Below are 27,617 nucleotides of genomic sequence, written 5' to 3' on the forward strand. Positions count from 1 at the left end.
GGCCTGTAGACTGGTTATCCTTTGCTTTATGTCTAATATCCACTTATGAGTGAGTACATACTATATTTGTCTTTCTGGGTCGGGTTACCTCATTCAGGGTGTTTGCAGGCAAACAGATGGAACTAAAATATCTATTTTTATGTCCATGAGTGCTTAATTACATTTAAGTCTATGCAACATATGCATGAAGTGCCAAAGTTGTTCCGAAGAGGGCATTAGGTATTCGGTAAATGGAGTTACAGACAGCTGTGAGCTGCCATGTGGGTGCTGGGAACTGAACCTGGGTCCTCCACAAGAGCAGTAGTGTTGTTAATAACTGAGACATCTCTCCAGCCCTCTGCTTTATTTTTGAAACAGGGTCTGTCACTGAACCCAAAGCTTATCTGGGTACAATCATCTTCTCAGTGAGGGGTTTACAGGTATGCTCCTAATCCTGACTTAAAAACAAAACAAAACAACAACAAAAAACAAATGAAACAAACAAACAAACAAACAAAAAACAAAAGCCAAACACCGATTGAGTCATCTTCCCAGAGTCTATGCCTCTTTTTGTTTCTTTGTTTTTTGAGCATGGTCTCAAGTAGTTCAAGATGTCCTGGAACTCATTGTGTAGTTGAAGTTGGCATTGAATTTGTAATCTTTCTGTGTCCACATTAAGTTCTGGGATTGCAAGCATGTGCCTCACACTTAGTTTTTTCCTTGCTTCTTGATTTGCCTCCATGATCCCTCTTTGAGGAGATGGCATTACAATGCACAGAAGATTACACAGTGAGTAGACGGTTACTGGATCTTGGCTCCTGAGCAACAGTCATCCTTCAATTCCTTGTTGCCTTATCCATTCACCTGATCCAGGCTTGGAATGATAGCAAACTGGGGTTTTGGAGTTCTAGGAATAAGAGAGGCTGACTAATATTTCTCCAAATGTGTTTGGCTTGAAAGGCCTGAGATACACAGAGATTTTTAAGTGGGCAGGAATGATGCACAAGAGCATCCATGAAAGCCAAAGGTAGGAAGGGGTTTGAGACCCAGCATAATGACAACAGTGAACACTTGCAGGCACTTTTAACCTGTCAGGCTCTGACTTAGGAATTTCATAGAAATCATTGCCTTTTGTTATCGTCATTAGTAAACTAATGGGGTAGGCATTTTCATAACCTAACATTTATCCGAGGGCAAGGAAGCACAGAGATGTTAGGTAACAGGTTCCAAGTTATCCAGTTTTCCGGGTGTGATGGTGCATGCCTGTTATCACAGAGCTTTGGAGGTTGAGGCAGGAGGATCATAAGCTTGAAGTCAGTCTAGGCTACAAAGCCAAACCCTGATTCAAAAGCCCCTAAACAAACACACAATGCAAATAAAAACAAGTTATACAGCCAAAGTGTAGCAGAGCCAGATTTGAATTTAAGAACCTTCTCTTTGACTTCGTGTGCAAAGGAAAGAACCCAGAACTCTGGGCTAGTAGATGGATAGCTTAAGTCTTAGTTCTTCTACCAAAGCTTGCGTTCCTCGTTCAAGTCCCATTTGCTATTGCCAAAGAGAACCCGACCAAGGCAGGAGCGCCCCCTCCTGGAAAAGCCTAACCTCTAGGAGTCTCGCACTTTTTAGTTTTGGTTAAGTCCCGCTTCGACGCACCGACGCCCCTCCCCCTCCCCTTCCTGCCCCGCCTTCACCCCGCCTCTGTTCTGTCCTTGCCCTATCCACTTCGCTGCACTTTGCCCCTTGAGGCGCGCGCAGACAGTGGCTGAGCTGTAGCCCAATAGGAAGGCTCAATGGGAAAGAGGGTGGGCCTCTGTCCCCTCCAGTCTGACGGGTGGCTCAGTTCCTGCCGCGCGCGGGCTGGTGGGCGGAAGACCCAAGAAACTGCTGTACCATTAGCAGTGCGGCTGCGGCCTGTAACCTTGGGGGCGTGAACCGGCTGTGGTTCAGAACGCAAAACATGGCGGAGAAGGGTGCAGCCACCGTTGTGGGTGGCGACTCTGGTGACAGCTACTACGAAGATGTGTGTGATGACCGCGTCGTCAAGGCGGCTGTGGAGGTGTTTGAGAAGCTGAAGGTACTATGAGCCATGGACTCCAGCATGGGAGACCAGGCAGGGCTGTGTCTCAGTGCCTTTGGGAGCTTCCTGTGAAAATTGGTCACAACACAGGGATCCACAGTGGCGTGCCCTGGCAGAGCCCTGGGGGTGACTTGTGGATCGTCCGTCTTGCTTTTTTTGGGTTCCCGGACCAGTGCCCGTGCAGTCCGCACAGAACTTTGCAAGATCGAGTCAGGGAGCTTGGGGCATGTGAAGAAATGGAGGACGCAGGTCCCAATCTCAAAGAGCTACAAGTGGGTGGAGTTGGTTTTGGGAGACAGCCAACACATTGCCATTTTGTTACGTTACAGACAGGTATCCAGGTGGGCTTAAGGTGCATGCAGCAGTCTGGAACATGACTGTAAAGTGAGGGAGCTGTCGAAGGTCCATTACGCCTTCCTCGCTAACCTTCCTTCAATCTCTCCTCATGCCCCTGACTCAGCGATCACTTTCAATCTCCCTCCACTGCTCCTCAGATTTAGCCTTAGTTTTTCCAACCCACTCTTAGGCATTTTCCTAGTTTTGTGGCCATGGAGCCTAGAAGGAACACACTTAAAAGTGGTGGGGCAGCAAGTCACAGGAGATTTGGGGTGAAAATGAGAGGGGCTTGAACTTTTGTCAAGACCAGGAAGTGCTTCTGGCTGGCACCATGCTCTTGCTGGTGGGAAGTGTATGGAAGGGTCAGGAAGGGGTCCTGAGCACAAACTGACAGAAATGCATTGCTACCCTACAGTAACAGGCTTCCTTCTGACTTTCCTTTTCCCTGCTTAGGGTGTAAAGTGCCCCTTCCTCGACGGTCTGTATATTACAGAGCCAAAGACAATTCTGGAACTGCTGTGTAGGCCCTCAAAGTACCGGTTGGACATACTGGAATGGATGTGTATATGGTAATGTCCCGTGTTCTTTCCCTTTCCATGGGGTATCTCCTGGGGAAGATGAGAATGAGTCCTCTCAGAGGGTTTTATAACCCAACCAGCTCCAGGAGAGCAGCTGGTTAGTTAACAGTGCTGGCTACAGACTCTTGACCACGATGATGGGGAGGTGGCTCTGGTAGTACAAGATAAACTTTAATGAAAGCCCTTCCTTCATCAGAACACCTGAACTTTCAATTGTGTTCAGGGGTTTGATGTGGTTCATGTTTACTGAGTTGTGATTACTATTGGCTTGCTGGGGGCCACCTGATGGTCAGGGAGGGACATTGTCCAGAAACCCAGTGACAGAAAACAGCCTCATAGATTCTTCCTTTTCCTCACACCAACTTGCAAAGAACCATGGTTTTTCTTAGTGTATTCTGGGGGCAGTGCATCTAAGGCAGCCTGTGCACAGCCTTGTCTCTGCTGCAACCCCAGAGCAAGTATAGCCCTAAGGTAGAAAAAAAAACTCAGTCCTGTTCAGTCACAATGTCTTTCCCCACCATATTGGGTCAGCAGGGTCCAGATACTGTGGCCCAGGCCACACATGTCACCAAGGTGATGACAATAGTAGGTTGCTAAGGCTCCCAAAGTCCCACAGAAGAACAATTTGCTGTCTGTGGGGTGCCTCCTTTACCTACATCTAGAGCTCTTACTTAAGGTGACTAGTTCCTTGGGCTGGTGAGGGGGGTAAAAGCTCCAAGGCTTCAGAGCCAAACCAGGGATGGAGCTCTGGGCTGGATGGGCCTTTCTAACAGAATGGGAGTTGTTGGAGGATTTCTTCCTTGCAGTTGCCTATGGAACCAGTTCTACCCAGTTAGGAACTCTCTGAAGACCAGATGCTTACTGAGGGCCTCATTGTTATGCTTATCTGGGTGCCTCCCTCAAGGCCAGGGCTGCACAGCCTAATTATCAGAGCCCTTTTCACAGTAGGAGTTTTCAAGTGTGTCAAAGCAGAACTCAGCTTTTTCTATCAAGAAGCTGCTTCAACTCAGTCTTGCTAGGGTAGTACAAAAGCAGCATAGACAACATAAGCAGGAATGGAGGGGGTGATGTAGCAATAAACTTTTTTAAAAACTAAAACTGGGAGCCTATGTGTGGGTCCATCCCTCCTGTGTATTGAATTGGGGTTTTTGAAAAGTGTAAAATGAAGCAGAACCCAGTGGCACCCCTTCCCCAATCTGGGAGGCAGACAGGTAGATCTCTGACTTTGAGGCCAGACGGGTGTACATAGTCAGTTCTAGGATAGCCAGATAACATACATAGTGAGACCTTGACTTGAAAAACAAAAACCAAAATACAACAAAAAAGGAAAGTGTAAAATTGCCTTCTCTGAAAAGAGTGTAGCATGGTGTTTACTAATGGTAGAGGTGATCATTGTTCCTTTATTTTATACTCATTGGCCTCTTTTTTTGTGTGTTGGTCATTGCCTAGAGATGTGCTAGGCTCCAGAAATACCTAAGCCAGTTTGTGGCCCTAGCCAGCTTTCACCCCAAGAGGATAGAGTCCTGTGGAATCATAGGGCATGTTGGCCAAGGAGGATGGCAAGCCTGAGAAGGAGTGAGCTGGACTGGTGACTGGTATGCCCAGGACTGGAGTAGGAAGTGAATTCCCTAGGCACCTGAGTGACTCAGGCCAAACTGTCAGGTTCCAGAGTCTCCGGCAAATAGCCACACTCTTCCCTTGTGCACCCATCACTTAAAAAAAAAAACAAACGATCTATTTATTTATTATGTATACAGTGTTCTGCCTGCATGTATGCCTGCACGCCAGAAGAGGGCACAAGATCTCATTATAGATGGTTGTGAGCCACCATGTGGTTGCTGGGAATTCAACTCCTGGGACCTCTGGAAGAGCAGCCAGTGCTCTTAACCACTGAGTCATCTTTCTAGCCCTGCACCACCACTTTCTTTGTGTGGGAGAACTGTGAGTATTCACATTTCTGAGGGAAATTTGTCTCAAGTATTTTTCCATAATAATTGGTACTATGAATCAGATGATATCAAATTAATCATTTAAAAGTGTTTTTTCACTGGCATTTAGCATGTACAGGTATTTCTCTGTTTAGAGAGTAGGTTTGGAGGGGTGGTGAGTCAGGCACCTGACAGACTTTGCTATTTTTCCACAGGGTTTGCCCCTCCTTGCAGGACAAGTTCAGTTCACTGAAAGGAACTGCAGTGGATGTGAAGATACAGGGTAGGTCTCTTTATAGGAGTATAGCATTTGATGGTAAATTCTGGACAATTTTGAGGTTGGCCATAGTGTCACACTGAGTTGTGAAATTTCTGTGAACTAACCTTTTATTTTATATGGTGTATGCTCTGTGGGTATTATTAGAACCTTCTAGAATCAGGCCTTCCCTGATATAGTATATGGGAGGGTTTGACCAAGTAGTACATTGGGCTACCACAGCACTTACAGGTGGGGAGCATGGTTCTTGCTGATGTCATCATAGGTCTGTCTTCAGTGGTTTGTGTATGTATATATTCTGTCCACATGGTAGTCCCATGAGTCCATGATTACTCTTTGATGTGTAATATGGGAAATTACCAATACGGAGCCAGGTAAAAATACAAGGGAATTTAATAGGGAAAAGTTTTATTTACAGAGTGACCTAGCCAGGTGGCAGGCGTGGTCAGGCACACCTGTAGCCAGCCCCTAAGCAGGCGTGGCCACAATATCCCCTACAGAGGTTGCCTTACAACCTCGTTAGTTTCATTTTTATTTTTATTTTTATTTTTTGGTAGAAATTCTTTAACCTGGTGTGAAACATAAAGGTGAGCAAAATGCTAGTTTTTCCCCATTCCTTGTAGTGTGGAAATATTGATAAACATTGATAAAATTTAAAAAGGCTAAGCTTTCCATGAGTCTGTGTGTATTCTGACCACTGCAGGGTTGTTGAGCTGCACTTGAGCCCCAAACTGTGTACCAATTGGCATTGCCAAATCAGTTATCTGGGAAAAGTCATCCTCTTCGATGCAGTAGGGTGTTGGATCTCAGAACAACCAGGACTTCATGCCATCCCTGTTTCCTGCTGTCAGAAGTCCCCTCATAGGCTTAGAAGCAGTGCTTGAGTTCTCTGGTGCGTACAGGACAGCCCTGGCCTGCAGGCTGTCCTCACCAATCACAGTTTGGACTTCACTAGATCCAGCTTCACTTCCCTCTTTGAAGGTGAAGGCCTTTGCCTTGTTCACGTCCTGGGAATGGCTTGAGTACTTGTCTGACTGGAAGTAGGAGAAATGAGGACAGGTAGTGGTTATTTCTCAAATTTTGTTGGCACGTGAGGCAGTATTTGAGGTGCTACAGTACAGTAGTGAACTGTGTTACCTTTGTGGAACTTAAAATGTTAGATGATGGTAACACATGATAAACAAAGAAGGCTATAAACTTCTCAGTGGTAGGGTGATGAGAAGGGTTATAAACTGCTCGTTAAAGGAAAGGTGACTTAGGGAGAATTGGAAGAAGGGTAGTTTTATTGTCAGAAGATGGCAGAAGGAAGGAACTGAGCAGAACGGGGCTGAGAGTGGTGTCCAAGGCAAGGAAAGGACAAATGGAAAGCACTGATGTGGGCTATGCTTGGCAGCTTTGAGGAAGAGCCGGGAACAAAGATGGCTGGGGTAGAGGGAGTAAAGAGGTATAGGAAATCAGGAGGGTATAGAGATAGGTTCTGCTAGGCCTTTTAGGTCATGGAAGGCCTTTGGCTTTTATTCCAAGGAAGTCTTCTTTTGAGTTCATCAGTCTCCCTGGGGATACTGTAGTAAAAATAGGAGTAGTAGTCAATAGCACAGATTTTGCAGTGACTGAGGCAAGATATTGGGGAATGGGTGGAAAGGTGTGCTTGACAGGATTTGTTGAGAGGAGGAAGACAGGGTCAGGAGGGTTTAAGGGCTGTGGTTGAAGCAGGCTGGCTTGGGGGAAGAGTGCCATCTGCAGAGTATATCCCAGCCACATAGATGCTCTACTACTTCTTCCAATGACTCTTTTATAGCATATCCTATACACGTGTGTACCTGCTCTGCTGCTGCTGAAGCGTAGCCTGGCCTGTAGTGGGTAGTGGTGGTGAAGGTACTGCCTGAACACTGGTGCTGGCCTGAAGCTTTCTGGCCTTTGTTTATATGTTAGATGGCCATGCAAAGATGGGCTGGATACCCTGGAAGATGTAACTAGGTGTTTCCTGTTCCTTGAGGGGCCTCAGACTCCTTACATGTAAAATATAGACTAGACTCACCTTCAAGATAGTATGTCAGGAGAATGGGCCATGAAAAATACTTGGGACATGGACAAATGTGAGCCATGGGTCTTTTTGTCTCTAAAAGGGTGCATGTTGGATGTCTTCTGATTTCTGATGGCTTCTCAGGCAACTGGCCATCTATGTCTTGTGTACAGAGTATGGTGAGTAACCCCTCATTCACTTTCAGGTCTGGAAATACATCTAGAAAGAAAAGCCTTAGTCTCCTACATGCTGTAATTTCTGGGATCTCTTGTATCCTCCTCTATTTGGGTGAGAATCTGTAGTGACAAGGTCTTTGTATTCTAACAGAGATGGTGAAACTAGGCCATGACCTGATGTTGTGTACACCAGATGACCAGGATCTTCTGATGGTAAGAAAGTACCGTCTTCTGTCCTTGCAGAGGATACACATTCTTTTGTCCTACGTAGGCTGGTGAGTGGATAGGAGAGGCTTCTGGCTCCAGAGCCTGCATGCCTGGCAAGCTGCTTCTCTAGGCATCCCCAGCTTAAGCACTGCAGAAATCTCTGAGGGAGATAGACAGAATAGGGAGGCCCGTAGTGGAGAGGGAAATACGGGCAGATATGTGGCTTATTATGACCAAAATGACAGAGTGCATCATGTCCTTACTTGTTGATGTCATATTTGGCTGTTATCATGGTAGATAATATATAGTGTCAAGATAAGTAGTACATTCCAGTAACTGCCATACCCATCCTGAGCAGACAGTGGGGTTTTTTCTTAGCTCCATTTCCTAATCAGGTGTTAGAAACTCACTGGAGATCACATAGTGGCAGAACTAGGCCTCCAACTCAGGACTGTGGCTCTCAAGCCCATGTACATTTCCCCACTTGAGGGACCCTGATGCATCTCATAGTTAAGTCAGAGAAACCCTACCTTTCCCTTAAAATGTCTAAATTTCAAGTAATTGTTTCCAGTTTTTTGACTATTGTAGATGATGGGGTTGTGGACAGCCTGTGTATTTTTGTTTGATCTCCATTGTCAGATCTCTTGGATGTGTGCTAGGTATGTAGTGATTCTGTATTTTCAGTTTTGAGGAACTAGTGAACCATTTTTGGTGGGGCTATATTTCATTGTGCTGTTGAATCTCCTGTGAGGGTTTGTTTTTAAGTAGAGCAAGTTCACAGGGAATGTGAGCAGTAAGAACAGCGAATTCCCATCTCTTTCCTGCCAGTAGCCCTATGTCAGCCTCCTTCACTGTCTGAACATTTGTTACCTTAGTAAGACAACACTGATAAGTATAAGTTTATCTCCCAAGTGTATATCCAATGGGATATGCTTCTCTTGTTCTGTTTTCTGGTTGAAATTGTTACATGGTTTTTTTTTCTTCCGGTTGTTTGCTGATACTTTGTTTTTTGTTTCTTGTTCACAATTGCTTGGCAGCTCCCCTTCTTCCCATCCTTCCTGCATGCGCCACCCAGTGGTCAACCTGTGCACAGATGGGGTGGTTCAGACTTTCTGAAACTGATTTGTGAAGTCATTTCCTCCATCTCTTTCCTCTCTGCTACATCTGTAAGGCTTTCAGTTCCCCAGGGCTGGCCTTTTCTATCCTCTAGCTACAATCCATTTGAATGACTGATTCAATAACAAGTGGGCGGAAAGGAAAAGCTAGCAAGAGGTTTTTATTACAGAGCAATGAAAATTAGAACTGCAGTGGCATGCTCCACTCATAGAATGATGTCTACAGTTAGAAGGAACACAGGCTGACAAGAATAGGGAGATAGGAACCCTCATACATTGCTAGTAGAGACACAAAGTTGTGCAGTTACTGTAGAAGACAGTTAACACGTGTACCAGAATTTACTGTGAATATTCATAGATGTATCATAGTGACTCAAAAGTAGAAATACCTCCAGTGCCCAACAACTGGTGAGATAATTTTCAAGAAAGAAGGCATTACAGCTACATGTGACAACGTAGATGATCTTTAAGGATGTTTATGCTAAGTGAAAAGCAGTCAGATAATAGAAGGTAAAATAAGGTCACAATAAAAGGTCACATATTGCAAGATTCCTTGTGTGTAGACTGTGCAGAAGAGGCGAATCCACAAAGAAAGATAGGAGCATAGTGATTGCTAGGGGCTCAGGGAGGGGCCAATAAGAAATGACTGTTAGTAGGTCTAGAGTTTGTTTTGGGAGTTCTGGAGATGTTTCTAAAATGTGACTATGGGAATAGAAAGATGTTTCAGTGGCTAAGAGTACTTGCTGCTCTTCCACAGGATTGGGTTAGAGTCCCAGCTTCCACATGGTGGCTCACAACCACTTTTAACTTCAGTTCCAAGGGATATAATGGTCTTTTCTGGCCTCCTTGGGTGCTTCACACATGTGGTACACAGATATACAGGCAGGCAAAACACTCAGATACATAAGTAAATAAATTTTAAAACTTGACTATGGTAATGGCTACTTGGCTTTTTGACTATCCTAACAATCACTGCACTAAACACTTTAAAATTCATGGACTGAATTAAATTTTCACAAACAAACAAAAAAACAATGTAACCAAATGAAAAAAAAATCTAGGAAAACAGCAAGTGCAAAGGACCTGGGGTGGTCTGTGCTTGATGTGTTCAGACAACTGTTAGAAGGCTGGTTAGGCGAGAGTAGAATGAAAACAAGGGAAAGGAATAGAACAGGTTGGGCAGATATGATGGGCTTTTGTAGGTGAGAGAAGGCTTTAGTGTGGTAGCCTAGGGAACTTGGAGCTGAGGAACAGGGATTCTGTTTCGTCTGATGTTGTGTTAAATGTTTTTTACTCTTTTTACTTTTTGGCTCTTTTTTTGAGGGGGTGCCACCCAGCTTCCAAATAAATACATGGAGTCTTATTCTTAGTTATGAGTACCTGGCTTTAACTTGCCTTGTTGCTAGCCAGCTTTTCTTATCTTCACTTAACCCATTTGCCTTTTCCCTCTGGACTGTTATCTTTCTTTCTTCTGTATATCTTGTTTTCCTGATTACTCTGTGGCTGGCTGTTTGGCTGGGTGGCTGGCCCCTGAAGTCCTCCTCTTCTTGTTATCTTATTGCTCCTCTTTCGTTCTTTTCTCCTTCTGCTTATACTCTCTGCCTGCCAGCCCTGCCTGTCCTTGCTCCTGCCTCACTATTGGCTGTTCAGGTCTTTATTAGGACCACAGGTGTTTTAGACAGACACAGTAACACAGCTTCACAGAGTTAAACAAATGCAGCATAAACAAAATTCACAGACCTTAAAATAATATTCTACGACAGTCTGACAGTAACAGCTATGGCTAATGTGTGACGATGGGGTGTGTGGAGTGGACCTTGAGGGACTGGTTGGCAGGTTATAGCAGTGGCCAGGCATGTAAAACAATAGCTTGAATGACAGTGATAGTGGGGAAAGTGGAGGAGTGAGTAGATTCATCCAGACCCACTGGTTTTGCTGATATAGTAAGGTAGAGGCAGGGGCAAGACCCAACAATCATACTTTGGGAAGGTCTGAATAATGAATTCACAAAGACTCATACTTTAGCATATCTCCAGACCTTCTGAGAGTTTGATTGTTGGGTCTTGCCCTTTGCCGGGGACCAGAGAGGAGACAGGGTATGGAGTAGTGATGGCTTCAGTAAGATGGCCATGGACTAGTCTGCTGGAAGCTAACCCTAGGGTCTTGTAAGGGCTGGATCCTGGTCATCCAGAAGGGTTTTAAGTGGCTTTGGGGAGCTCATAGGGAGACATAGACCAGGACTACATGAGGGAAATCTGTGATGATGAAACTCTAAGCAGGCTACACAACCATTCTAGGGCATTTGACAGGGGAAGGTAATGGAGCCAACATTCTACTAAGTAGGAATGATAGGTTTGGGTGTCCCAGGCCACTGGCCAAAGCCTTGTGAGATCTTGAATGGCAGCCACTCTGGTGTTTTTTGTCTGTGCTGTTTCCAGTTTAAGCAGGGTACTACCTTTTACCCCAGGCATCCCTGAAAGTGTGTTTCTTGGGCAAATAGGGAGATTAAGTTAACAAGAAAGAGTAAAAATGTCCAGAAGCCAGTGTCAGGTTGAGGACATGAGTTACGGGCTTTGGAGTGGGTCTTGCTAACTTACACATGCATGTGGCAGTGAATCTTGGAACTATGCTTTTCCTTAGACTACTCCTCACCAGGGGCCTCTTGGCCCTTTCCCGTCAGCATCTGTATTCACCACTGGCTTTCAATTCTTGTTTTTTTTTTGTAAGGCATTGGTAACGGTGATTGAGCGACTCTTTGATTATTCTTCCTCAGAACAGTGTGTGCCAGGCCACGGTGGTAAGAAGGTACATTTAAGGGATAGGCCTTGCTTGGTACCCTATTTTCACAAGAATTTGTGGAGTGGTCATGGCCTCTAAGATAGTGTCTGATTCTAGGGAATCATCGACTTTCTAGAAGAAGGCAAGCCTTGCACTCTTTACTGGGCAGCTCCCTGCATCACCTGGGCATCTGGGCAAACAGGAGACCTAGTCAGCCCTGCATGAGTTACTGTTGCTCTCTGCCATTCTTGGCCAGGAGGGATTGACTGAGGATACCAGATGTTTACTTGGAGGTGTCCTGAGGAATAGGCCACCATCAAAACCCTGTGAGCTCTATTCTGTTTTAGTAGGCCGTGATGCGTGTCACCCATTGAATAAGCCTTCCCCTCTGGCTGTGTGACAAATTCACACTGTAATATGTTTTGACAACATTTTGCATTTTGCATTTGCAGTGTGCTTCCAGGTGTCATTGCAGCCTGAAATGTGGCCTCAGAAGGAGCACTTTGTGGCAGAAGTCTGAGGATGCTATTGCTGAGCCAGCTCAAGAGGCTACTAGCAAGGGTCAGGGACAGGGAAGAGGAACTGCTTGGCCAGGCTCCTTGCCATTGGCCACAGCAAGGGCAGCATAGGATCAGGCACCTGGAATAGCTATCTAGGCGTGGCGTGGGTCTAGTGGCAAATGTGTATGGCTTTCCCTGCCAGGGCCGTGAGTGTCCCCAGAAGCAGCTGCAGTTCATGGACCAGTTGCTGGATATGATGCGGAGCCTGGCCACTGGATGCTCCACTAGTTCTAGGTAAAAGTGTCAGTGGCACAGACAGGTGCCCCTGACAGCTAGTCTTGGAGATGGTAGGGTGGTGAGGGGATGTATCTTTATGTGGGGTATCTTTGTCCCCCTCTAGTGACAATAGCCACATATTGGTTCAGGAATTGCAGGACTGATGAATTGAGACAACTCCCCATAGTCACTGTCTTGGGGGTTTCGGGCTGGTCAGAAGTCAGTCAGTGGCCCAGTAAAGGGGTAGCTGTGTCTCTCAGATGTTGGATCATGGCCTCAGATCCCTACACTGTAGACCTTGGGGGAACTAATCTATATGTGTAGGAGGGGAATTAACACCTGGATGTCTGCAGGCAAGAGGACATCAGAGAGGCCAAAGCAAGCAGAGGCTGTGAGGGATGTGGGCAGTGGAGCTCCCCATTTGGAACTGGTGGGCTAGTGTTCCAGCTGGTAACAGTGTACTCAATGCCTGCCCTGTTTTTGCAGCCTGAAGGAACACCTTGAGGACACTACAGAGAAGAATGAGGCCTTGTTGGGGGAGCTCTTGTCTAGCCCCAACCTGTGGGCAATCTTGAAGCCTGAGAATGAACCATGGCCCCTGGACATGCAGTCCTCTCTCAATAAGCAATGTGATGACCTGCCAAAGTACGTCTCCAGGAGTGTTCTACCTAGTATTGCTCCAACTTCTGTCCAATAAGGCAGACCTTACACTGGCCTACTACCTACAGCAGCAGTAGCAGAGAACTGAAATGTCCCTCCCTTTTTCCTCTGTAGAGCTGGCCCCTCTGCCCAGTCAGAGGGAGAGAAGGTGGCAGATCTGGCCAGGCAGCTTCAGGAGAGCGCTACTAAGCTTCAGACACTTCGAGACCAGGTAAAGGGCACCAGCTCTGGGGACTGTGGGACTTGGGGAACAAGCCCTGCTGAGTTCTAGGGCAAGTAGTGTTCCCCCTCATCATGATGTGCTGTGAGGCTTCAGTGAAATGCCACGAGAGTATGGAGCTGGGTGCTGAGGGGTCTGAGCATGAAAGGAAAGAATGTATTTCAGATGGCAGCTGTGCACCAGGCTTGAATGTGCGCCTTCACATGTCTTCTCAAATTTAACCCTACTGGCATCTGTTGACCAGGCTAGATATTTGGCTATGGAGACTGAGGCTTGTATAAACATTAGCCTTAGGCAGCCCAGGCTGGGCAGACAGCCTCAAGTGACTTTTACCCTTGGTTTTACAGTGCTTTGCACAGCATAAAGCAGGGACTGACACCAGTACCATAGACCAGAAGCTTCGTCTGGTTATCTCTGACTTCTACCAGCTCATCTTGGCCTTCCTGCAAGTCTATGATGATGAGCTGGGCAAGTGCTGCCAGCGTCCACTACCCAGCCTGCACCCAAGTGGCCCCATCATCCAAGCTGTCTATCAGACTCTGACTTCCTGTGGCCAAGTAAGATACCTCCGTATCTCTGTGCTGCCAAGCATGTCAAGACCACATGCCCACCAGGCTTCGGCTCAGGACTTTGGCACTCCCTGATGTCAGGCATAGGGGCTGGGATAGAGCTTGATAGGTCTTGGCTCCTCAACCAATCACATGGTATTACTCTGGGTCTGGGACCTTGATCAGGTGAGGACACACATTTCTGGTGCCTTGGGGAGGTGATGAGAGCTGATGTGGACATTGTCTCCAAGAGACTCACCCCCCCACCCAGATTTAGGAGGTTTCCATTCTTATCTCTCTTACCCCTAGGGAGGCTCATGCATTGCCTGCATTGGGTTCTACTTGACTCATTATGGTGTCCTGGTCCTAGTTTCTATGCTGGTGTTGTTTTCACATCCCCAAACATGACATGTTACCTCTGATCTTGTGTCTGATTGAGTACTAGGCCAAGCAGACAAACAAGATAGGAGGCAGTTGGTTCTTAGAGGCCAGGGCCATTACTGTAGCCTCAATGTGTACAACTCCGACTTTGGCTCACAGTGCCATGATGCTGATTTTACGTTATAACATGAAAATGCAAGACTTCCCAACCTCTCATGAGAGTCTCCCAGTAGAGGGATGCTCTCACCACAGAGGTACTTTTTGGTAGAATGTTTCTTTTCCCACCCTGCTATTTATCTTTGTTCAGGCTGGCACAGCATGCAGTGCTAGCATGTCACTAAGAACCGAGTAACATAATAGTGTGGAGTTACCACTGAGCCAGGAAGGAGACTTAGGTTGAAGGACAACTCTCTAGCTGAGATTTCTGTCTCTTCTTCTTGCCTGTCTTTTGGGGCTTCAGTGTAAGCTTTGGGCGAGAAGCAACAGATGCCATCTCTAGGTCAGACTAGCCTCACTGATTACTGCATGTCCTCTCTGTCTTGGCAGTTGTTAAGAGCAGTCATGGAGATTGCAGATACATCTGCTGAAGCTATGGAAGCAGCGAGGAGGCAGCAAGGAGAGCCAAACTGTTGGGGCAGCAACAACTCTGGGATAAGCCTAGGTAACTGCCTGGGACTGAGGGGTAATTGTCCCTGCCTACTTAGCCCAAATATGCTCCATGGCAGAACTGCTTTTTTCTGTGTTCCACCAGTCTTTAGGAGACTGGCTTGTTAGGTTTTTTTTTTTTTTATGCTTGTTTTCTTTCTCTTGAAAAAATGCTTCCAGCATTCCTGACAGGAAATTGGGATAACTCAGACATGTGTAGAGGTAAACTAAAAGAAATTAACCACATTCTGACAACCACAGGTTCTGGGTGTGAGAATTTTCATCAGTTTCTTGCTATTCTTTAATCTATTTTCATTTCCTTTCCTTTTATATTATTGCTATTAGATAGGATCAAAATTATAACTGAATTTAATTTCAATTTTGCTCCTCCCTGAGTTTGTTTTTGTGCTTTTTTTTTGAGGCAGGGTCTTTCTATATAAGCCCAGGTTTGCTTTGAATTCATGGTGATTCTCTTGCTTCAGTCTCCTGAGTACTGGGACGAAAGGCCTACAACACCGTGCTTGGTCTTCCATTAATGAGTGTCTGTAAACTTTCATGTATGAAAATAGGCAGTTAGCCTTGGTTTGTTGATCTTGCCATATAGTGGTACATCTTACCCCATGTCTTTTGAGTTTCTATTGCTGTGATAAAACACCATGATCATAAAGTAACTTGGGGAGGAAAAGGTTTATTTTATCTTGTAGTTTCACAGCACAGTCCATCACTTAGGAAAGTCAGGGTAGTAACTCCAGGCAGGAACCTGGAGGCAGGAAGTGATGCAGAAGCCATGGAGGTGTGATGCTTACTGGTTTAGTCATCCTGCTTTCTTATAGCACCCAAGACCACCAGCCCACGGGTGGTACCACCTATAATGAACTGGGACCTCACACATCAATAATAAGTTCATTTGGTGGCAACATTTTCTCAATTGAGTTTCTAACCTCTTCCCAAATGACTCGAGTTGTGTCAAGTTGACATAAAACTAGCTAACACATCCTGTGTCACACTGTGCTGATGGTGCTATAAATCTTCATCCTACTCTTTCTGGACTTTAAGGCTTGTTTCAATTGAGGTTCTTTTGTTTATCTGTTTGTTTTTGAGACAAGGTCTGATATTATAGCTCACATTCACCTAGAATTCACTATATAGCCTAGACTGGCCTCAGACTCACAAGCAGTCTGCCTGTCTCAGCCTCCTGAGTGTTGGGATGGCAAGCATCAGTCTCCATACCCAGTCAATTAGAGATTCTTACAGACAACACTGTTCTGAGCATTTTTGAGCATCTCCCTGTGTACACATGTGCCAGTTTCTCCAGGATGTCTTCCTGGGAGTAGAGTTATTCTATCCTGCCACATTGCCTGGCCCACATGTGATGTCCCATAGCTGCACATCCCCATCAGCACTAGCTGTGGCCTGACTTGGTAGATGATGATAGGTAGGATATGTGTTGCTGCATACATTTATTGGTTATTTAAGCTTTCCTTTTTTGAAGTACCTGTTGAAGTCTCACTTGTAAAAATTTGATATTTTCTCATTGATTTGTAGTTTGTTTTATATATGGTACATAGAGGTCCTTGGATGTTTAATGTAGCATGCATATCTTCCCCCACATTGGGACTTACCTTTTATAACTTGTGTGGTAATTTGTTATACAATTTACATGTAGTCAAATGTAGCCATAATTCCTTTATGGAAAACATCTTTTATATTTACTATAGATACCATTCCTACTCTGACAAGGAGAAGGCTTTATCTGTGGTTAGATTAGTAATCTTCCCAGATTATAGCATGAGATGGGAGTCCGGTTTCATTCTATTCTATATGAATACACTTAAGTCCCAGTAGCACTTAATGTAAATGCATTCTTTTCCTGATTGGTCTATAAATCTATCACTTCTGGTCGTTATTAAATATTAGTGGTACCTGTGTGAGTCTCTGAGTTTTCTAGTCTGTTTCTCTTTCTTTTCTGTCCTTGCACCATAGAGAATAGAAAACAAATGACAAAGTAAACCTATAAGGTAAAAATCGTTAAATAGTATTTTTCTTTTCCCCTCTCCCTGCACTGGAGATTAAATCTGGGTTTTATGTAAGCTGTACAAGTGAATTGCACCCAAGCCCGATTTTAGTAACAGCTTTGCTAAGCTATAATTCACATAACATAAAGCTTGCTCTTTCAACAGTGAACAATTTAGTGTTTTTTTTTTTAAAGAATACTCATACAGTTCATGCAGTTGCATAACCATCATGGCTAAGTCTGGGATATTTTGTAAATATTTATTTATTTTTATTTTATGTATATGGTTTTTTATTTTCTGTATGTATATCTGTGCACAATGTGGATGCAGTGCCAACTGAGGCCATCAGATCCCTCTGTGACTAGAGTTACAGACAATTGTGAGCCTCCATGTAGTGGAGTTCCATGTTCCTCTGAAAGAGCAACACATGCTCTTAACCTCTGAGCCATCTCTCCAGCCCCTAGAATATTATCCCCCAAAGAAGTTCTGTATCAGAAGCTAGGTATAGTGATATATGGCTTTAAATCCTAGCACTTGTGAGGCAGAGGCAGATGAATTTCTGTAAGTTTAAGGTTAACTTGGTCTACATAGTGAGTTTCAGGACAGCCAGACCTACATAATAAGACCCTGTCTCAAAGGAAAAAAAAAGAAAGAAAAAAATAGCAATATCTCTCTCCTTTTTCTCCAAATGCTAGTCCTTGACACACCAATCTACTGCCTTTCTCTATAGTTTTGCCTTTTCTGAACATTTTTTTTATAATATAATTGCACAGTGTGTGACCTTCTGCCTGCCCTTTTTCACAGAGTACAGTAGTTTCAAGGTTTATCCATGTGCTGCATTCGTTTGTATGGTTGATATGAATGTGATGAATAAATAAAATATTTTTGTTTATTCACCTGCTAGGAGACATACAGACTATTCCTTCATTTTAGCTCTTATGAATAGTGTTGCTAGATTTTTTTGTGTGAACATGTTTTTGATTCTTTTGGGTCTAAAGCAGAATTGCTGTGTGGGTCATAAAAACTTTTTCTAAAATAGTTATTTTCTCACCACTTGTCTTTAAGATTACAGTTAACAATCTAAAGCACTCTGGTGCCAAGTTAATTTCAATAGAACACAAAAATTGTGCTTTAATAGGATTTCTTTGTCTACTCACTTAAGTTGTTTTTTAAATTTAGATTGAAATTTCATGTTATATGGCCATCAACATGGATATATAATAACTGATTCATGCAATTGGATTCAAAATTGGAAAAATTATAAACAAAAATATATTTATGCTAGTTGTCATATTTATCTGTCTTCTTATTTTTTTCTTTGGTTTTTCGAGACAGGGTTTCTCTGTATTGCTTTGGAGCCTGTCCTGGCACTCTCTCTGTAGACCAGGCTGGCCTCGAACTCACAGAGATCTGCCTGTCTCTGCCTCCCAAGTGCTGGGATTAAAGGTGTGAGCCACCAACACCTGGCCTGTCCTCTCTACTTTTATTGGTGTTTATTTTGTTTAAGAAAAGGTCTTACCTTGTAGCATTGGCTGGTCTGAAACTCACTATGCTGATGAGGTTGGCCTCAAATATTCAGGGATTCTCCTGCCTCTGTGTCCCAAATGCTAGAATTACAGATGTGAATCACAGACCTGGCTTTCAAGTGTTTTATTGATTAGGCTGGTAATCACTATCTAGTGTTCATTCATGCTTTGTAGGGGAGGTCCACCAGTGACAAATTCCTTCAGTTTCTGTTGATCTTAGAATACCTTCCTTACGTTCTCCTTCATTAAAAAATCAATGTAATATTTTTACTAATTCTCTGAGAATATTATACATGTATTTTGATCATATTCAATCATTCCTCTTGCCCTTAAGGTCTTCCAGATTAATCCCTACTCATCTCCTAACTTAATGTCCTCTTTAAAAACATGACTATCCTTACCCTAGCATCCATCAGCTATCAGTAGCTCTATCATTAGGGGTGGGGGCTTGTGAGGTGCTCCAGCTTCATGCCAGAATGTTGATAGGCTTGATCTTGTGTAAGCAGTCACTGCCACTGTGAGTCATGACTACAACATCCCTGTTACATTCAGAAGATACTGTTTTGCTTGAGTACTACCTAACCTCTGGATCTTACAGTCTTTCCACCTCTTCTTCCTTAATGTTTCCTGAGCCTTGGGGGTTGGAGGTGTGATACAGATTGCCCGTTTGTGAGTTAGCATTCCACAGTACTCTGACTAGTGAGTTTCTGTTTTAACCACCATCCACTGCACAAAAATCTTTTCAGAGGTATCTGATTTTCTCATTCATTTTTGAAGGACCATTTGGCTCTTTGGTCTTAGATGCCAACTCTTCCATACTTTGACTATATCATCCCACTGTCATTTGGCCTTCATAGCTTCTGATATGTAACCAACTTGTATTCTTGTTGAAGGCCCTTTATGTAACAGGTCTCTTAACTTTCTTGTTTTTGCTTATTTCTGGCTTTTTTCAGTTCAGTTATATGTCTTGGTGTGAATTCCTCTAAGTTTAACACCCATTTTGGAGGTTTCTGGACTTTATAGATTCTTGTTGTTCGCTAACAGCTAAGCAATTGGCAGCTGTTCCTTCTCTCCCACTTCTTGTTGGCTCAGAGTCTCAGGGTTAGCCAGGAGGATTGGGGTTCTCCTGGGCATTTTCACAGTGATGGGCTTTTTAGAGTGCTCACTCTCTGGCCTTTATTCCCCAGCTTTTTTATTAGTGTATTTCCCCAACTGTTTCAGTGAGCAAAAAGTAAATCACTTGACTCTGTTTTCAGTGTTTTTTTTTCCCCAAGTAATGGCCTTACATTATTAGCCTTTGTGCCATCTCCTTTGGGGGCTTTTTTTCCCTGTACTAGAAAAGAGTCTCACTAAGTTGCTCAGGCTGGCATTGAACTTGTGATAGTCCTCCCTCATCCTCTCCAGTAGCTTGGACTATATAGGTCTGTACAACCAGGCCCTGCTTGGGGTTCTCTCTGGCCTTCTTTCTATGTTCTGCCCTGGCACACACCTGCCACATGTATATTAGATTCTTGGGAGTTACTTCCTTCTTATTGAGCTGTAAGAGGATCCTCCATCCTAAAATTTATTATAGTATTTACCCTAATCACCACTGTCACTGTAGCTCTCACTCCAGTCCATATAATTACTATTAGTAAATTGTTCATAATCCATGCCATCATTACTGCAATAATGATCATTAATAGCCTTAACAATATGCCCGCTCACTGGTGAGTAGGGTTAGGGTTACTGCAAATCCTGGCAACCTGAGTTTGATACCCAGAATCCACAAGATAGAGAACCAAGTCTTGAAAGTTGTCCTTTGACTTCCACACATATGTTAAGGGCATGCATGTGCATTGTGTACATACATATACACAGAAGAAATATGTGGGGCCAGAGAGATGGCTCAGTGGTTAAGACCACTGGATGCTTTTCCAGAGGATCCGGGTTCAATTCCCAGCACCCACATGGCAGGTCACAACCATCTGTTACACCAGTTCCAGGGGAGCCAACAACCTCATCTGATCTCCACAGGCATTAGGCATGCACATGGTGCACATAAAAACATGCAGTCAAAACATTCATACACATAAAATAAAAATAAACAAATCTTTAAAACAGAAATACATGTTAAAAACAAAGAAGCAAAGAACTTAAAATTGGGCAGAAATACCTCATTGGTACTCAATAATTAATCAGGGCTGTGGAAGCGGATGCTATTACACAGTGTGTCCCTCAAAGCTGGGCAGCTTGGGCTGTAACAGCTGTTTCTTCCTCTAAAGCAGTGGTTCTCAACCTGTGGGTCGTGACCCCTTTAGGGATCACATATCAGATATCCTGCATATCAAATATTTACAATTCATAATAATAGCAAAATTACAGTTATGAAGTAGCAATGAGATAATTTTATGGTTGGAGGTCACCACAACATGAGAAACTGTATTAAAGGGTCAAAGCATTAGAAAGATTGAGAACCACTGCTGTAAAAGCCTTAGAGCCGTTGTGTGTTGGCTAGCTTTGTTACTGTGTGCATATATTGGTATCTGATTAAAACAATTCACCATCAAAACCAGAGCAACTCCTGGGCTTTGAGGTGGCAGACACTCAGCCTGGCCTGAGCCTTGACACTGTGATGGTCAGTGTGACTCAGCTAGAGACCCCTAAGCTTCTGGCCTCCCCCTTAGTGGCTCCCTGATCAGTGTTTCTGGGTCATGTTAGAAGTTGGATCCCAAGCTCCAAGCCCCTTGAGGACCAAGTGGGAGTGGTCCCCTTACCACCTGGTTATGCCCAGTGAGAGCCTGAACAGAACAGGGAGGCCAGGGGCTCTGGTAGGAAGAAAGGGGGGAGTCTCATGTAGACAGTTCTGAACTCACTTTGCTGTTTGTGTTTCTTTTTCTGTATAGCCACCAGGATTGATGAAGTAACACAGAAGTACAAGATCCTCACTGACACATTGCACAGAGAAACAAGATAATGTGGGATAGAAGACCCTTCCTGGATCTGTCAGGAGGGGTAGTTCCAGTCCTGCTCATGGCCTGCATGGATTCTTCTTGATTGGTGTCTACATTTTGGAGGAAAGGAGGAAGAAGGAGGTAGATTAGGCAGGCAGAGATGCGTAGGACAGGGGAGCTGGAAATAAAAGAAACCTCATACTGTGAGAAGTTGCCTCCGAACTACCATTTGTTTCTAATTATCACACTCTTCCCTTCTGGCCTGAGACGCTCAGCCTCTTGTCCTCATCCCTGCTATTCTATGTTAGCCTGATGTTAGCCTTCTACTACCCCAGTGGGCCTTGACCTTTCACTCTTTGCTGCCTCCATTCCATTCTGATACTGCCTGGTTAGTTTGACCATGCCTAGCCCTGGAGGTCTTCACTGCACCTTCACATGACACTTCTCCCTACCCCTGTGCCCTTCACCTCCTGTCCTGTCTCAGGGTCCCACTGAGGCCCTCTTTGCCATGACCTAAGGAATTCTCACTATGGCCTGACTGGTTGTCTAGGAAATTGCTCCCTGGGCTTCCCACAGTGACCCAGAATCTTTTTAAGTGTGTACCTGTCACAGGCACCTCCTACCCTTCGAGCACCGGAACAGGCACAACTTGGTGAGGCCATTATGACACCTGTGGCTGCCTGCCCCACCCTGCTCCTGTAACTGCACCTTTGCTCCCCCAGGCTTCCTGAGTACTTTTGGACAGCTGGGTGCCAGGCCCTTCCTGCTCAGACACTCCTGGGAGAGGTTGATGGGTAAGTTGTTCTCTGAACCAACTTTGTGGGCAGGCTCAGGAGTGCCTGCAGTAGGTAGCTACAACATTGACCACAACCTTAGAAGGCCAGGCCTATAGTGTTGGATACCTAGCTCTGGAATGAAATCTTCAGGAGAGGCCATTGCCTTCTAGCCTTCTAGCTACTCTCACATCTTGATAGTACACCTCACCTGCAGTCAGGTGAGTCACAAAAGCCTTTAGAGCAGCGTTTCCCCATCTGTGCATCAAGACCCCATTAGGGGTTGAACAACCCTTTTTATGAGGGTTACATATGAGATATCCTACATATCATATCATATCTTTTTTTTTCTTTTTTTTTTTTGAGACAGGGTTTCTCTGTGTAGTTTCTCCTGGCACTTGCTCTGGAGACCAGGCTGGCCTCAAACTCACAGAGATCTGCCTGCCTCTGCTTCCCGAGTGCTGGGATTAAAGGTGTGTGCCACCAACGCCCAGCCGTATCATATCTTTAAATTATGATTCATAACAGTACCAAAATTGCAGTTATGAAGTAGCAACAAAATAATTTTATGGTATAGGGGTTACCACAATATGAGCAGCCATATTAAAGGGTCACAGCACCAGGAAGGTTGAGAACTACTGCCTTAGAGTCTTAGAAGTCTCCAAGTTACTTCTTTCCATTTCTGAATTGAAAGAATTGGCTCAGCTATACCTATAGGAAAGTTTGGGTCAGGCCTTACTGCCTCATGGCCTTTGTTTGCCTGACTTTCCTCCCTGCTCTACTAAATAAATGTGTGTAACATATTAGGTATCAAACCTCTCAGTGTCTAACCTTTGGGTGTCATGCCCTACAGCAGAGATCACCATCCTGCTTTGTGCTGGAAGATGGGGCCACAAGGTGGGTAAGCTGCAACCAGACAGTATCTACATTGGAGATGTCCCTGAGGCCACCCCGTTTACTGAAGCAAGACCAAGGCCGTGCTTTCGGCATGACTTCCTATTCACAGGCTAAACATGACACAAGTAGATGCCTCTGTCACTCCTGAGATCATGACAAACTAATGAAGGGCAGGCATATGTTGCTAGAGTTTTCTTGTCCTGCCATGTCCCGCTGCCACTTTAGCCCCAAATAAGCAAACAGACTCAATATTAATTATAAAACTGTTGGCTGATGGCTAGAGCTTCTTATTGGCTAGCTCTGTCTTAAATATTAACCCATTTCTATCAGTCTATGTATTTCCATGTGGTCCTGGCTTACTGGAGAATGTCTGGACCTGTTACTCCTTTGGCCACTACATGGCATCTCTTCTACACCTCTCTGCCTATCTTTCCCAGAATTCTTCTCATCTCCTAGTTCTGTCTATCTTCCTGCCTCTATTGGCTAAACAGTGTTTTATTCATCAACCAATAAAAGAAACGCATCCCCCATCAGCCATATCTCCACTGATGGAGAAAACCAAGGCCTGGAGAAGAGGACCTGTTGTCTGTGTGTAATGTGTCCCAGCATAGGACTAAGCACACACCTGGTTTGTTCAGGTCTAGCAATGACAACCCATTCCCCCTGAGACAGAGGTAGGAGTTGGCAGAAGCACAGCCTTCCACCACACTCTGACTTCCTCCTGCCTGTGAGGACATGTTCATCTGGTCCATGACAGTGCTCATCATTCATCAGAACCTGTGTGCAGCCAGAGCCTGCTTCCCAGTCTGTAAACATGGGGTGTGTGTCCTGGTAGCTGCAAACTCACGAGGGGGCGGCAAGCAAGCTGGCTGCACAGGTCCTGCGGCCTCAGGACTCCTGGTTGCCCAACTGGCGGCTGGGGGCGGGCTGTGGCCTCTGATTAAAGGCTGCCTGGAGCAGCCTGTGCAGAGACAGGTGGCCAGCAGCCCAGGAAGCCAGCCGAAGCCTGCCCCAGGTAAGCCAGTGTGGTGGAGTTGGGTGGGCAGTACCATGAGCCTGAAGGCAGGTAGAAGCCAACCTGAGGCAGCACTTGTTTGGTAGAGGACCCTGGGGAGACCAGGATCCCCATGCCAGATTGCTCTGGTGCTTGCTCCTCAAAGGTAGAAAGCAGGGCCTAATGCCTGAGGCTCCCAGCCAAGGTGTTTCCAGCAAGAGGCTGGATCAAGGCTCCATTTGGGGACTATACCTGCCTCCCTCCTTCATGAGGACTAGTGGCTAGCTGTGGGCCTGTCAGCAAAAGGGAGAGAGGTCTGGGCTAAAGTCTAGGCACAGCAGGCCTTTCTTTTGTGCCTGGTTAGATGGCAGGACTAAGGTTAGCTGCAGAGAGGCCTGGGAAAAGGAGGAGGAGGGATATACAGCAGTAACAGATCTTGGTCACTTGATCTCAGCCCCATGGAGGCCCCTTAAAAATGTTCCTAGAAACTATGCCTAGCACCAAAGGCCTAATGAGGTGGGGTGGAGCAGTAGGAAGTGAGGCTTTGAGTGACAGAGATTTGACCTGAGGGGCTGTGGGCAACAGGGCCTTGCTTCCGTTTCTTTAGCACTCTGGCTTATGTCACTTTTTCTGGCAGCTTTAGGCCCCACTGTTCCTGTGAGACCATCAGCATGTCTGAGCCACCTCGGGCTGAGACCTTTGTATTCCTGGACCTGGAAGCCACTGGGCTCCCAAACATGGATCCTGAGATTGCGGAGATATCCCTTTTTGCTGTCCACCGTTCTTCCCTGGAGAACCCAGAGCGGGACAATTCTGGTGCTCTGGTGTTGCCCCGTGTGCTGGACAAGCTCACACTGTGCATGTGCCCTGAGCGCCCCTTTACTGCCAAGGCCAGTGAGATTACTGGTTTGAGCAGTGAAGGCCTGATGCACTGCCGGAAGGCTGGTTTCAATGGTGCTGTGGTGCGGACACTGCAGGGCTTCCTAAGCCGCCAGGAGGGCCCCATCTGTCTTGTGGCTCACAATGGCTTCGATTACGACTTCCCACTGCTTTGCACAGAGCTACAACGCCTGGGTGCCCATCTGCCCCGAGACACTGTCTGCCTGGACACGCTGCCTGCGTTGCGGGGCCTGGACCGTGCTCACAGCCATGGCACCAGGGCTCAAGGCCGCAAGAGCTACAGCCTGACCAGTCTCTTCCACCGATATTTCCAGGCTGAGCCCAGTGCTGCCCATTCAGCAGAGGGTGATGTGCACACGCTGCTTCTGATCTTCCTGCACCGTGCTGCTGAGCTGCTTGCCTGGGCAGATGAGCAGGCCCGTAGCTGGGCTCACATTGAGCCCATGTATGTGCCACCTGATGGGCCAAGCCTTGAGGCCTGAATGCCAGTGTCATTCATTCATCCAGGCTCTGAGACATGTTTTTGCTCTCTGCAGCACCTGCCTGGCCTTCCTCAGCCCTGGCCTACCTGAATATAGGATCCCAGAGCCTTCTCTGTTCCCCACCTCCAGTTGGACACCCTCTGGCCAGCCTGAGCTCCTACAGGTTGCTTCTTCAGGGCTTCCAACTTTCGTTCCATTTCTCAATAAATATCACTGACTACCAGCTGACTTACTGGCCAAACTTCTCTCTGCCCATACCCGAAATAACCACACCAAGGCACAGATGGGGGCTATGCTGGCCTGACTCTGTGAATTTGTAGAGGGGAAGATGTCAGTATGCAAGATTCTCCAAGGGGCTTATGCTAGGTTGGGTGCTGGACCCTGAGTCCTTGGCTATTTCTCTGGCATGTCTCACAGTCCCTTTGAGTGTTGCCCCTTTTTGTTAGGCCCTTGGGATCCTCCAGGCTGACTCCTCCAGGGACTGAACTGGAAGGGCTAACTGAGCCTGCAGAGCTAGTCCATGCCTTCTTCAAAGCCCAGCTCCAGCTCTTACCCTTGTTCTCCTCTGTCCCTGCTCTGCAAAGTAGTGCCAGTAAGGCACTGGGGAAAGCAGGTATCTCTATTCATTTGTGGACATGGCACATGGATTCCACAGGAGGAGGGGCCACCCAGGCAGACTAGGGTGCCAAGCTGAGCTGAGGCATAGAGGAGAGATGAATTGGCACATATGGTGCCACCCAGAATGGAATTCACCCAGGTCTACAATCCTTCACGGAATGATTTGGGTGGGCAACTTCTCATCAGCTGCCTCAGCTGGACTTCAGGTTTCTAGTGAGCTGCCTGTGGGGCCCCACCCTGAGTCACTCCTGTCTTGTGGGAAGTCAGACCAGGTGAGAGCTGTGTCACCAAGTGCTGGGGCAAGTAAGAAGGGGTGGGGTGGCCACACCCTAGAGTGATTCAAATGAGCAAAACTTCCAGCCTCAATCGAGCCAGCCTGGCCCGTTTGGGAACCCCTAAGTAGGTCAAAATGACTAGAGAGACTTCAGTGTGTGTGGTGGCCAGAGCACTGATGATGGCTGCATGAGAATAGTCTCTTGGCCTTGTTGAGACTGAGGGCAGTGGAGGTCACAGAGGGTTGTCTCTAGAAGACAGGCAACCTCTGATTTGTGTGTTTGTTGTATTTCTCAGGCTGGATACCTTTACCTTTACCAGGCTCAGGTGGACAGCCTATACCAGAAAGTGGTACCCTTAGAAGTCTGTCCTTACTGCTAAATAATGGCAGGTTAGAAAGGCTCAACTCCAGGATCAGTGCCTTATGACACCTCCACAGTGGTCTTGTTTTGTGCTTTTCCCTCCATGAGGCTGAGGTTTCTGCCTCACCCATCCAAATGCCCTTGGCCTCCTGGTAGTCTGGTCTTGGATGTTGTCCCCAAGTTTTTCATGCCTATTCAGACTGGTCAGGCTAAGCATTGTTTTTCCGTTTAGCACAGACAAGCTGAGACCTGTCTCCAAAACAGTAATGTGCTGATGAATTCATACCAACTGGCTTTCCAGGAAAGAAGTATTTAATGCACTGTGTGTCTGTGTGTGTGTGTGTGTGTGTGTGTCTGTGTGTGTGTGTGTGTCTGTGTGTGTGTGTGTGTGTGTGTGTCTGTCTGTCTGTCTGTCTGTCTGTCTGTCTGTCTGTTTCCCACATATTATGAGCACTGGTTGGCTCACAGTTTCCTTTCTCTTAGTAAGTTGAAAGTAAAGCAGAAGAGATATACCTTAGAACTTCACATGTTTACACTACCCACAATGCTATGGCCACAGTGGCCACACTGATTTAATCTGCAATATTAACATATTCTCCATTATTTTCTCAAGTTGTGGTAGTCACAAAGCAGTCACAAAGCCGTGCCCTGGCCCATCAGCGTCTATGGGATAGTTCTTTTACTGTAGCCAATAGGAGGATTTCCATGTGGTCTTCTAGATGTCCATCAATACACAGTAACAGTAAAATGTGGCCAGTTAAAATGTGTTAAATTTGGGGCATCTCCTTTAGTTTTCATACAACTTGCTTAATTTTTCATTTATATTTTGATTTTTTGAAGACAGAGTCTCATGTATTGCAGAGACTATGTAGCCAATGCTGACCTTGGACTCTTGATCCTCAGCCTCTACCTCCTAAGTGATGGGATGATAAGCAAGTGTTGCCATGTCCAGCTTATTTACATAACTTCATTTCTAATAGACATTTAGCAATTACCTCTCAAAATTTCCAAACATTTAACATCCATCTGAATGACTAGAACAACAACACCAAAAGACTGACCATCACACTGGGTGGTGGCGGCTCTTTCTCTGGTGAGAATTTCATTTTTCATAGATGGCACCTTCTTGCTGTGTTCTCA

At 45.6% G+C, this 27,617-nt stretch overlaps 2 protein-coding genes across 3 annotated transcripts; both read left to right on the plus strand.

Moving 5' to 3' along the window:
• The first annotated feature begins 1,793 nt into the window (after positions 1–1,793).
• On the plus strand, positions 1,794–21,385 carry Haus7 (HAUS augmin like complex subunit 7). 2 transcript variants are annotated; one of them, XM_027432428.2, is made up of 10 exons: positions 1,796–2,053; positions 2,846–2,961; positions 5,114–5,181; positions 7,526–7,587; positions 12,177–12,268; positions 12,737–12,895; positions 13,025–13,121; positions 13,478–13,687; positions 14,606–14,720; positions 21,131–21,385. In XM_027432428.2, exons 1-10 carry the CDS (start codon positions 1,937–1,939, stop codon positions 21,199–21,201), a joined length of 1,107 nt encoding a protein of 368 aa, XP_027288229.1. In that variant the 5' UTR covers positions 1,796–1,936; the 3' UTR covers positions 21,202–21,385. The 2 variants fall into 2 exon arrangements, with proteins under 2 accessions (XP_035305893.1, XP_027288229.1); XM_035450002.1 differs by lacking the exon at positions 14,606–14,720 and having other exon boundaries at positions 1,794–2,053.
• Positions 21,386–23,247: 1,862 nt separating this feature from the next.
• On the plus strand, positions 23,248–25,452 carry Trex2 (three prime repair exonuclease 2). The gene is made up of 2 exons (XM_027432472.2): positions 23,248–23,863; positions 24,480–25,452. The coding sequence occupies exon 2, from the start codon at positions 24,514–24,516 to the stop codon at positions 25,222–25,224; it is 711 nt and encodes a 236-aa protein (XP_027288273.1). The 5' UTR covers positions 23,248–23,863; positions 24,480–24,513; the 3' UTR covers positions 25,225–25,452.
• The last annotated feature ends 2,165 nt before the right edge of the window (positions 25,453–27,617 follow it).

Source organism: Cricetulus griseus, chromosome X, assembly GCF_003668045.3.
Source record: "Cricetulus griseus strain 17A/GY chromosome X, alternate assembly CriGri-PICRH-1.0, whole genome shotgun sequence".
Classification (NCBI taxonomy): domain Eukaryota; kingdom Metazoa; phylum Chordata; class Mammalia; order Rodentia; family Cricetidae; genus Cricetulus; species Cricetulus griseus.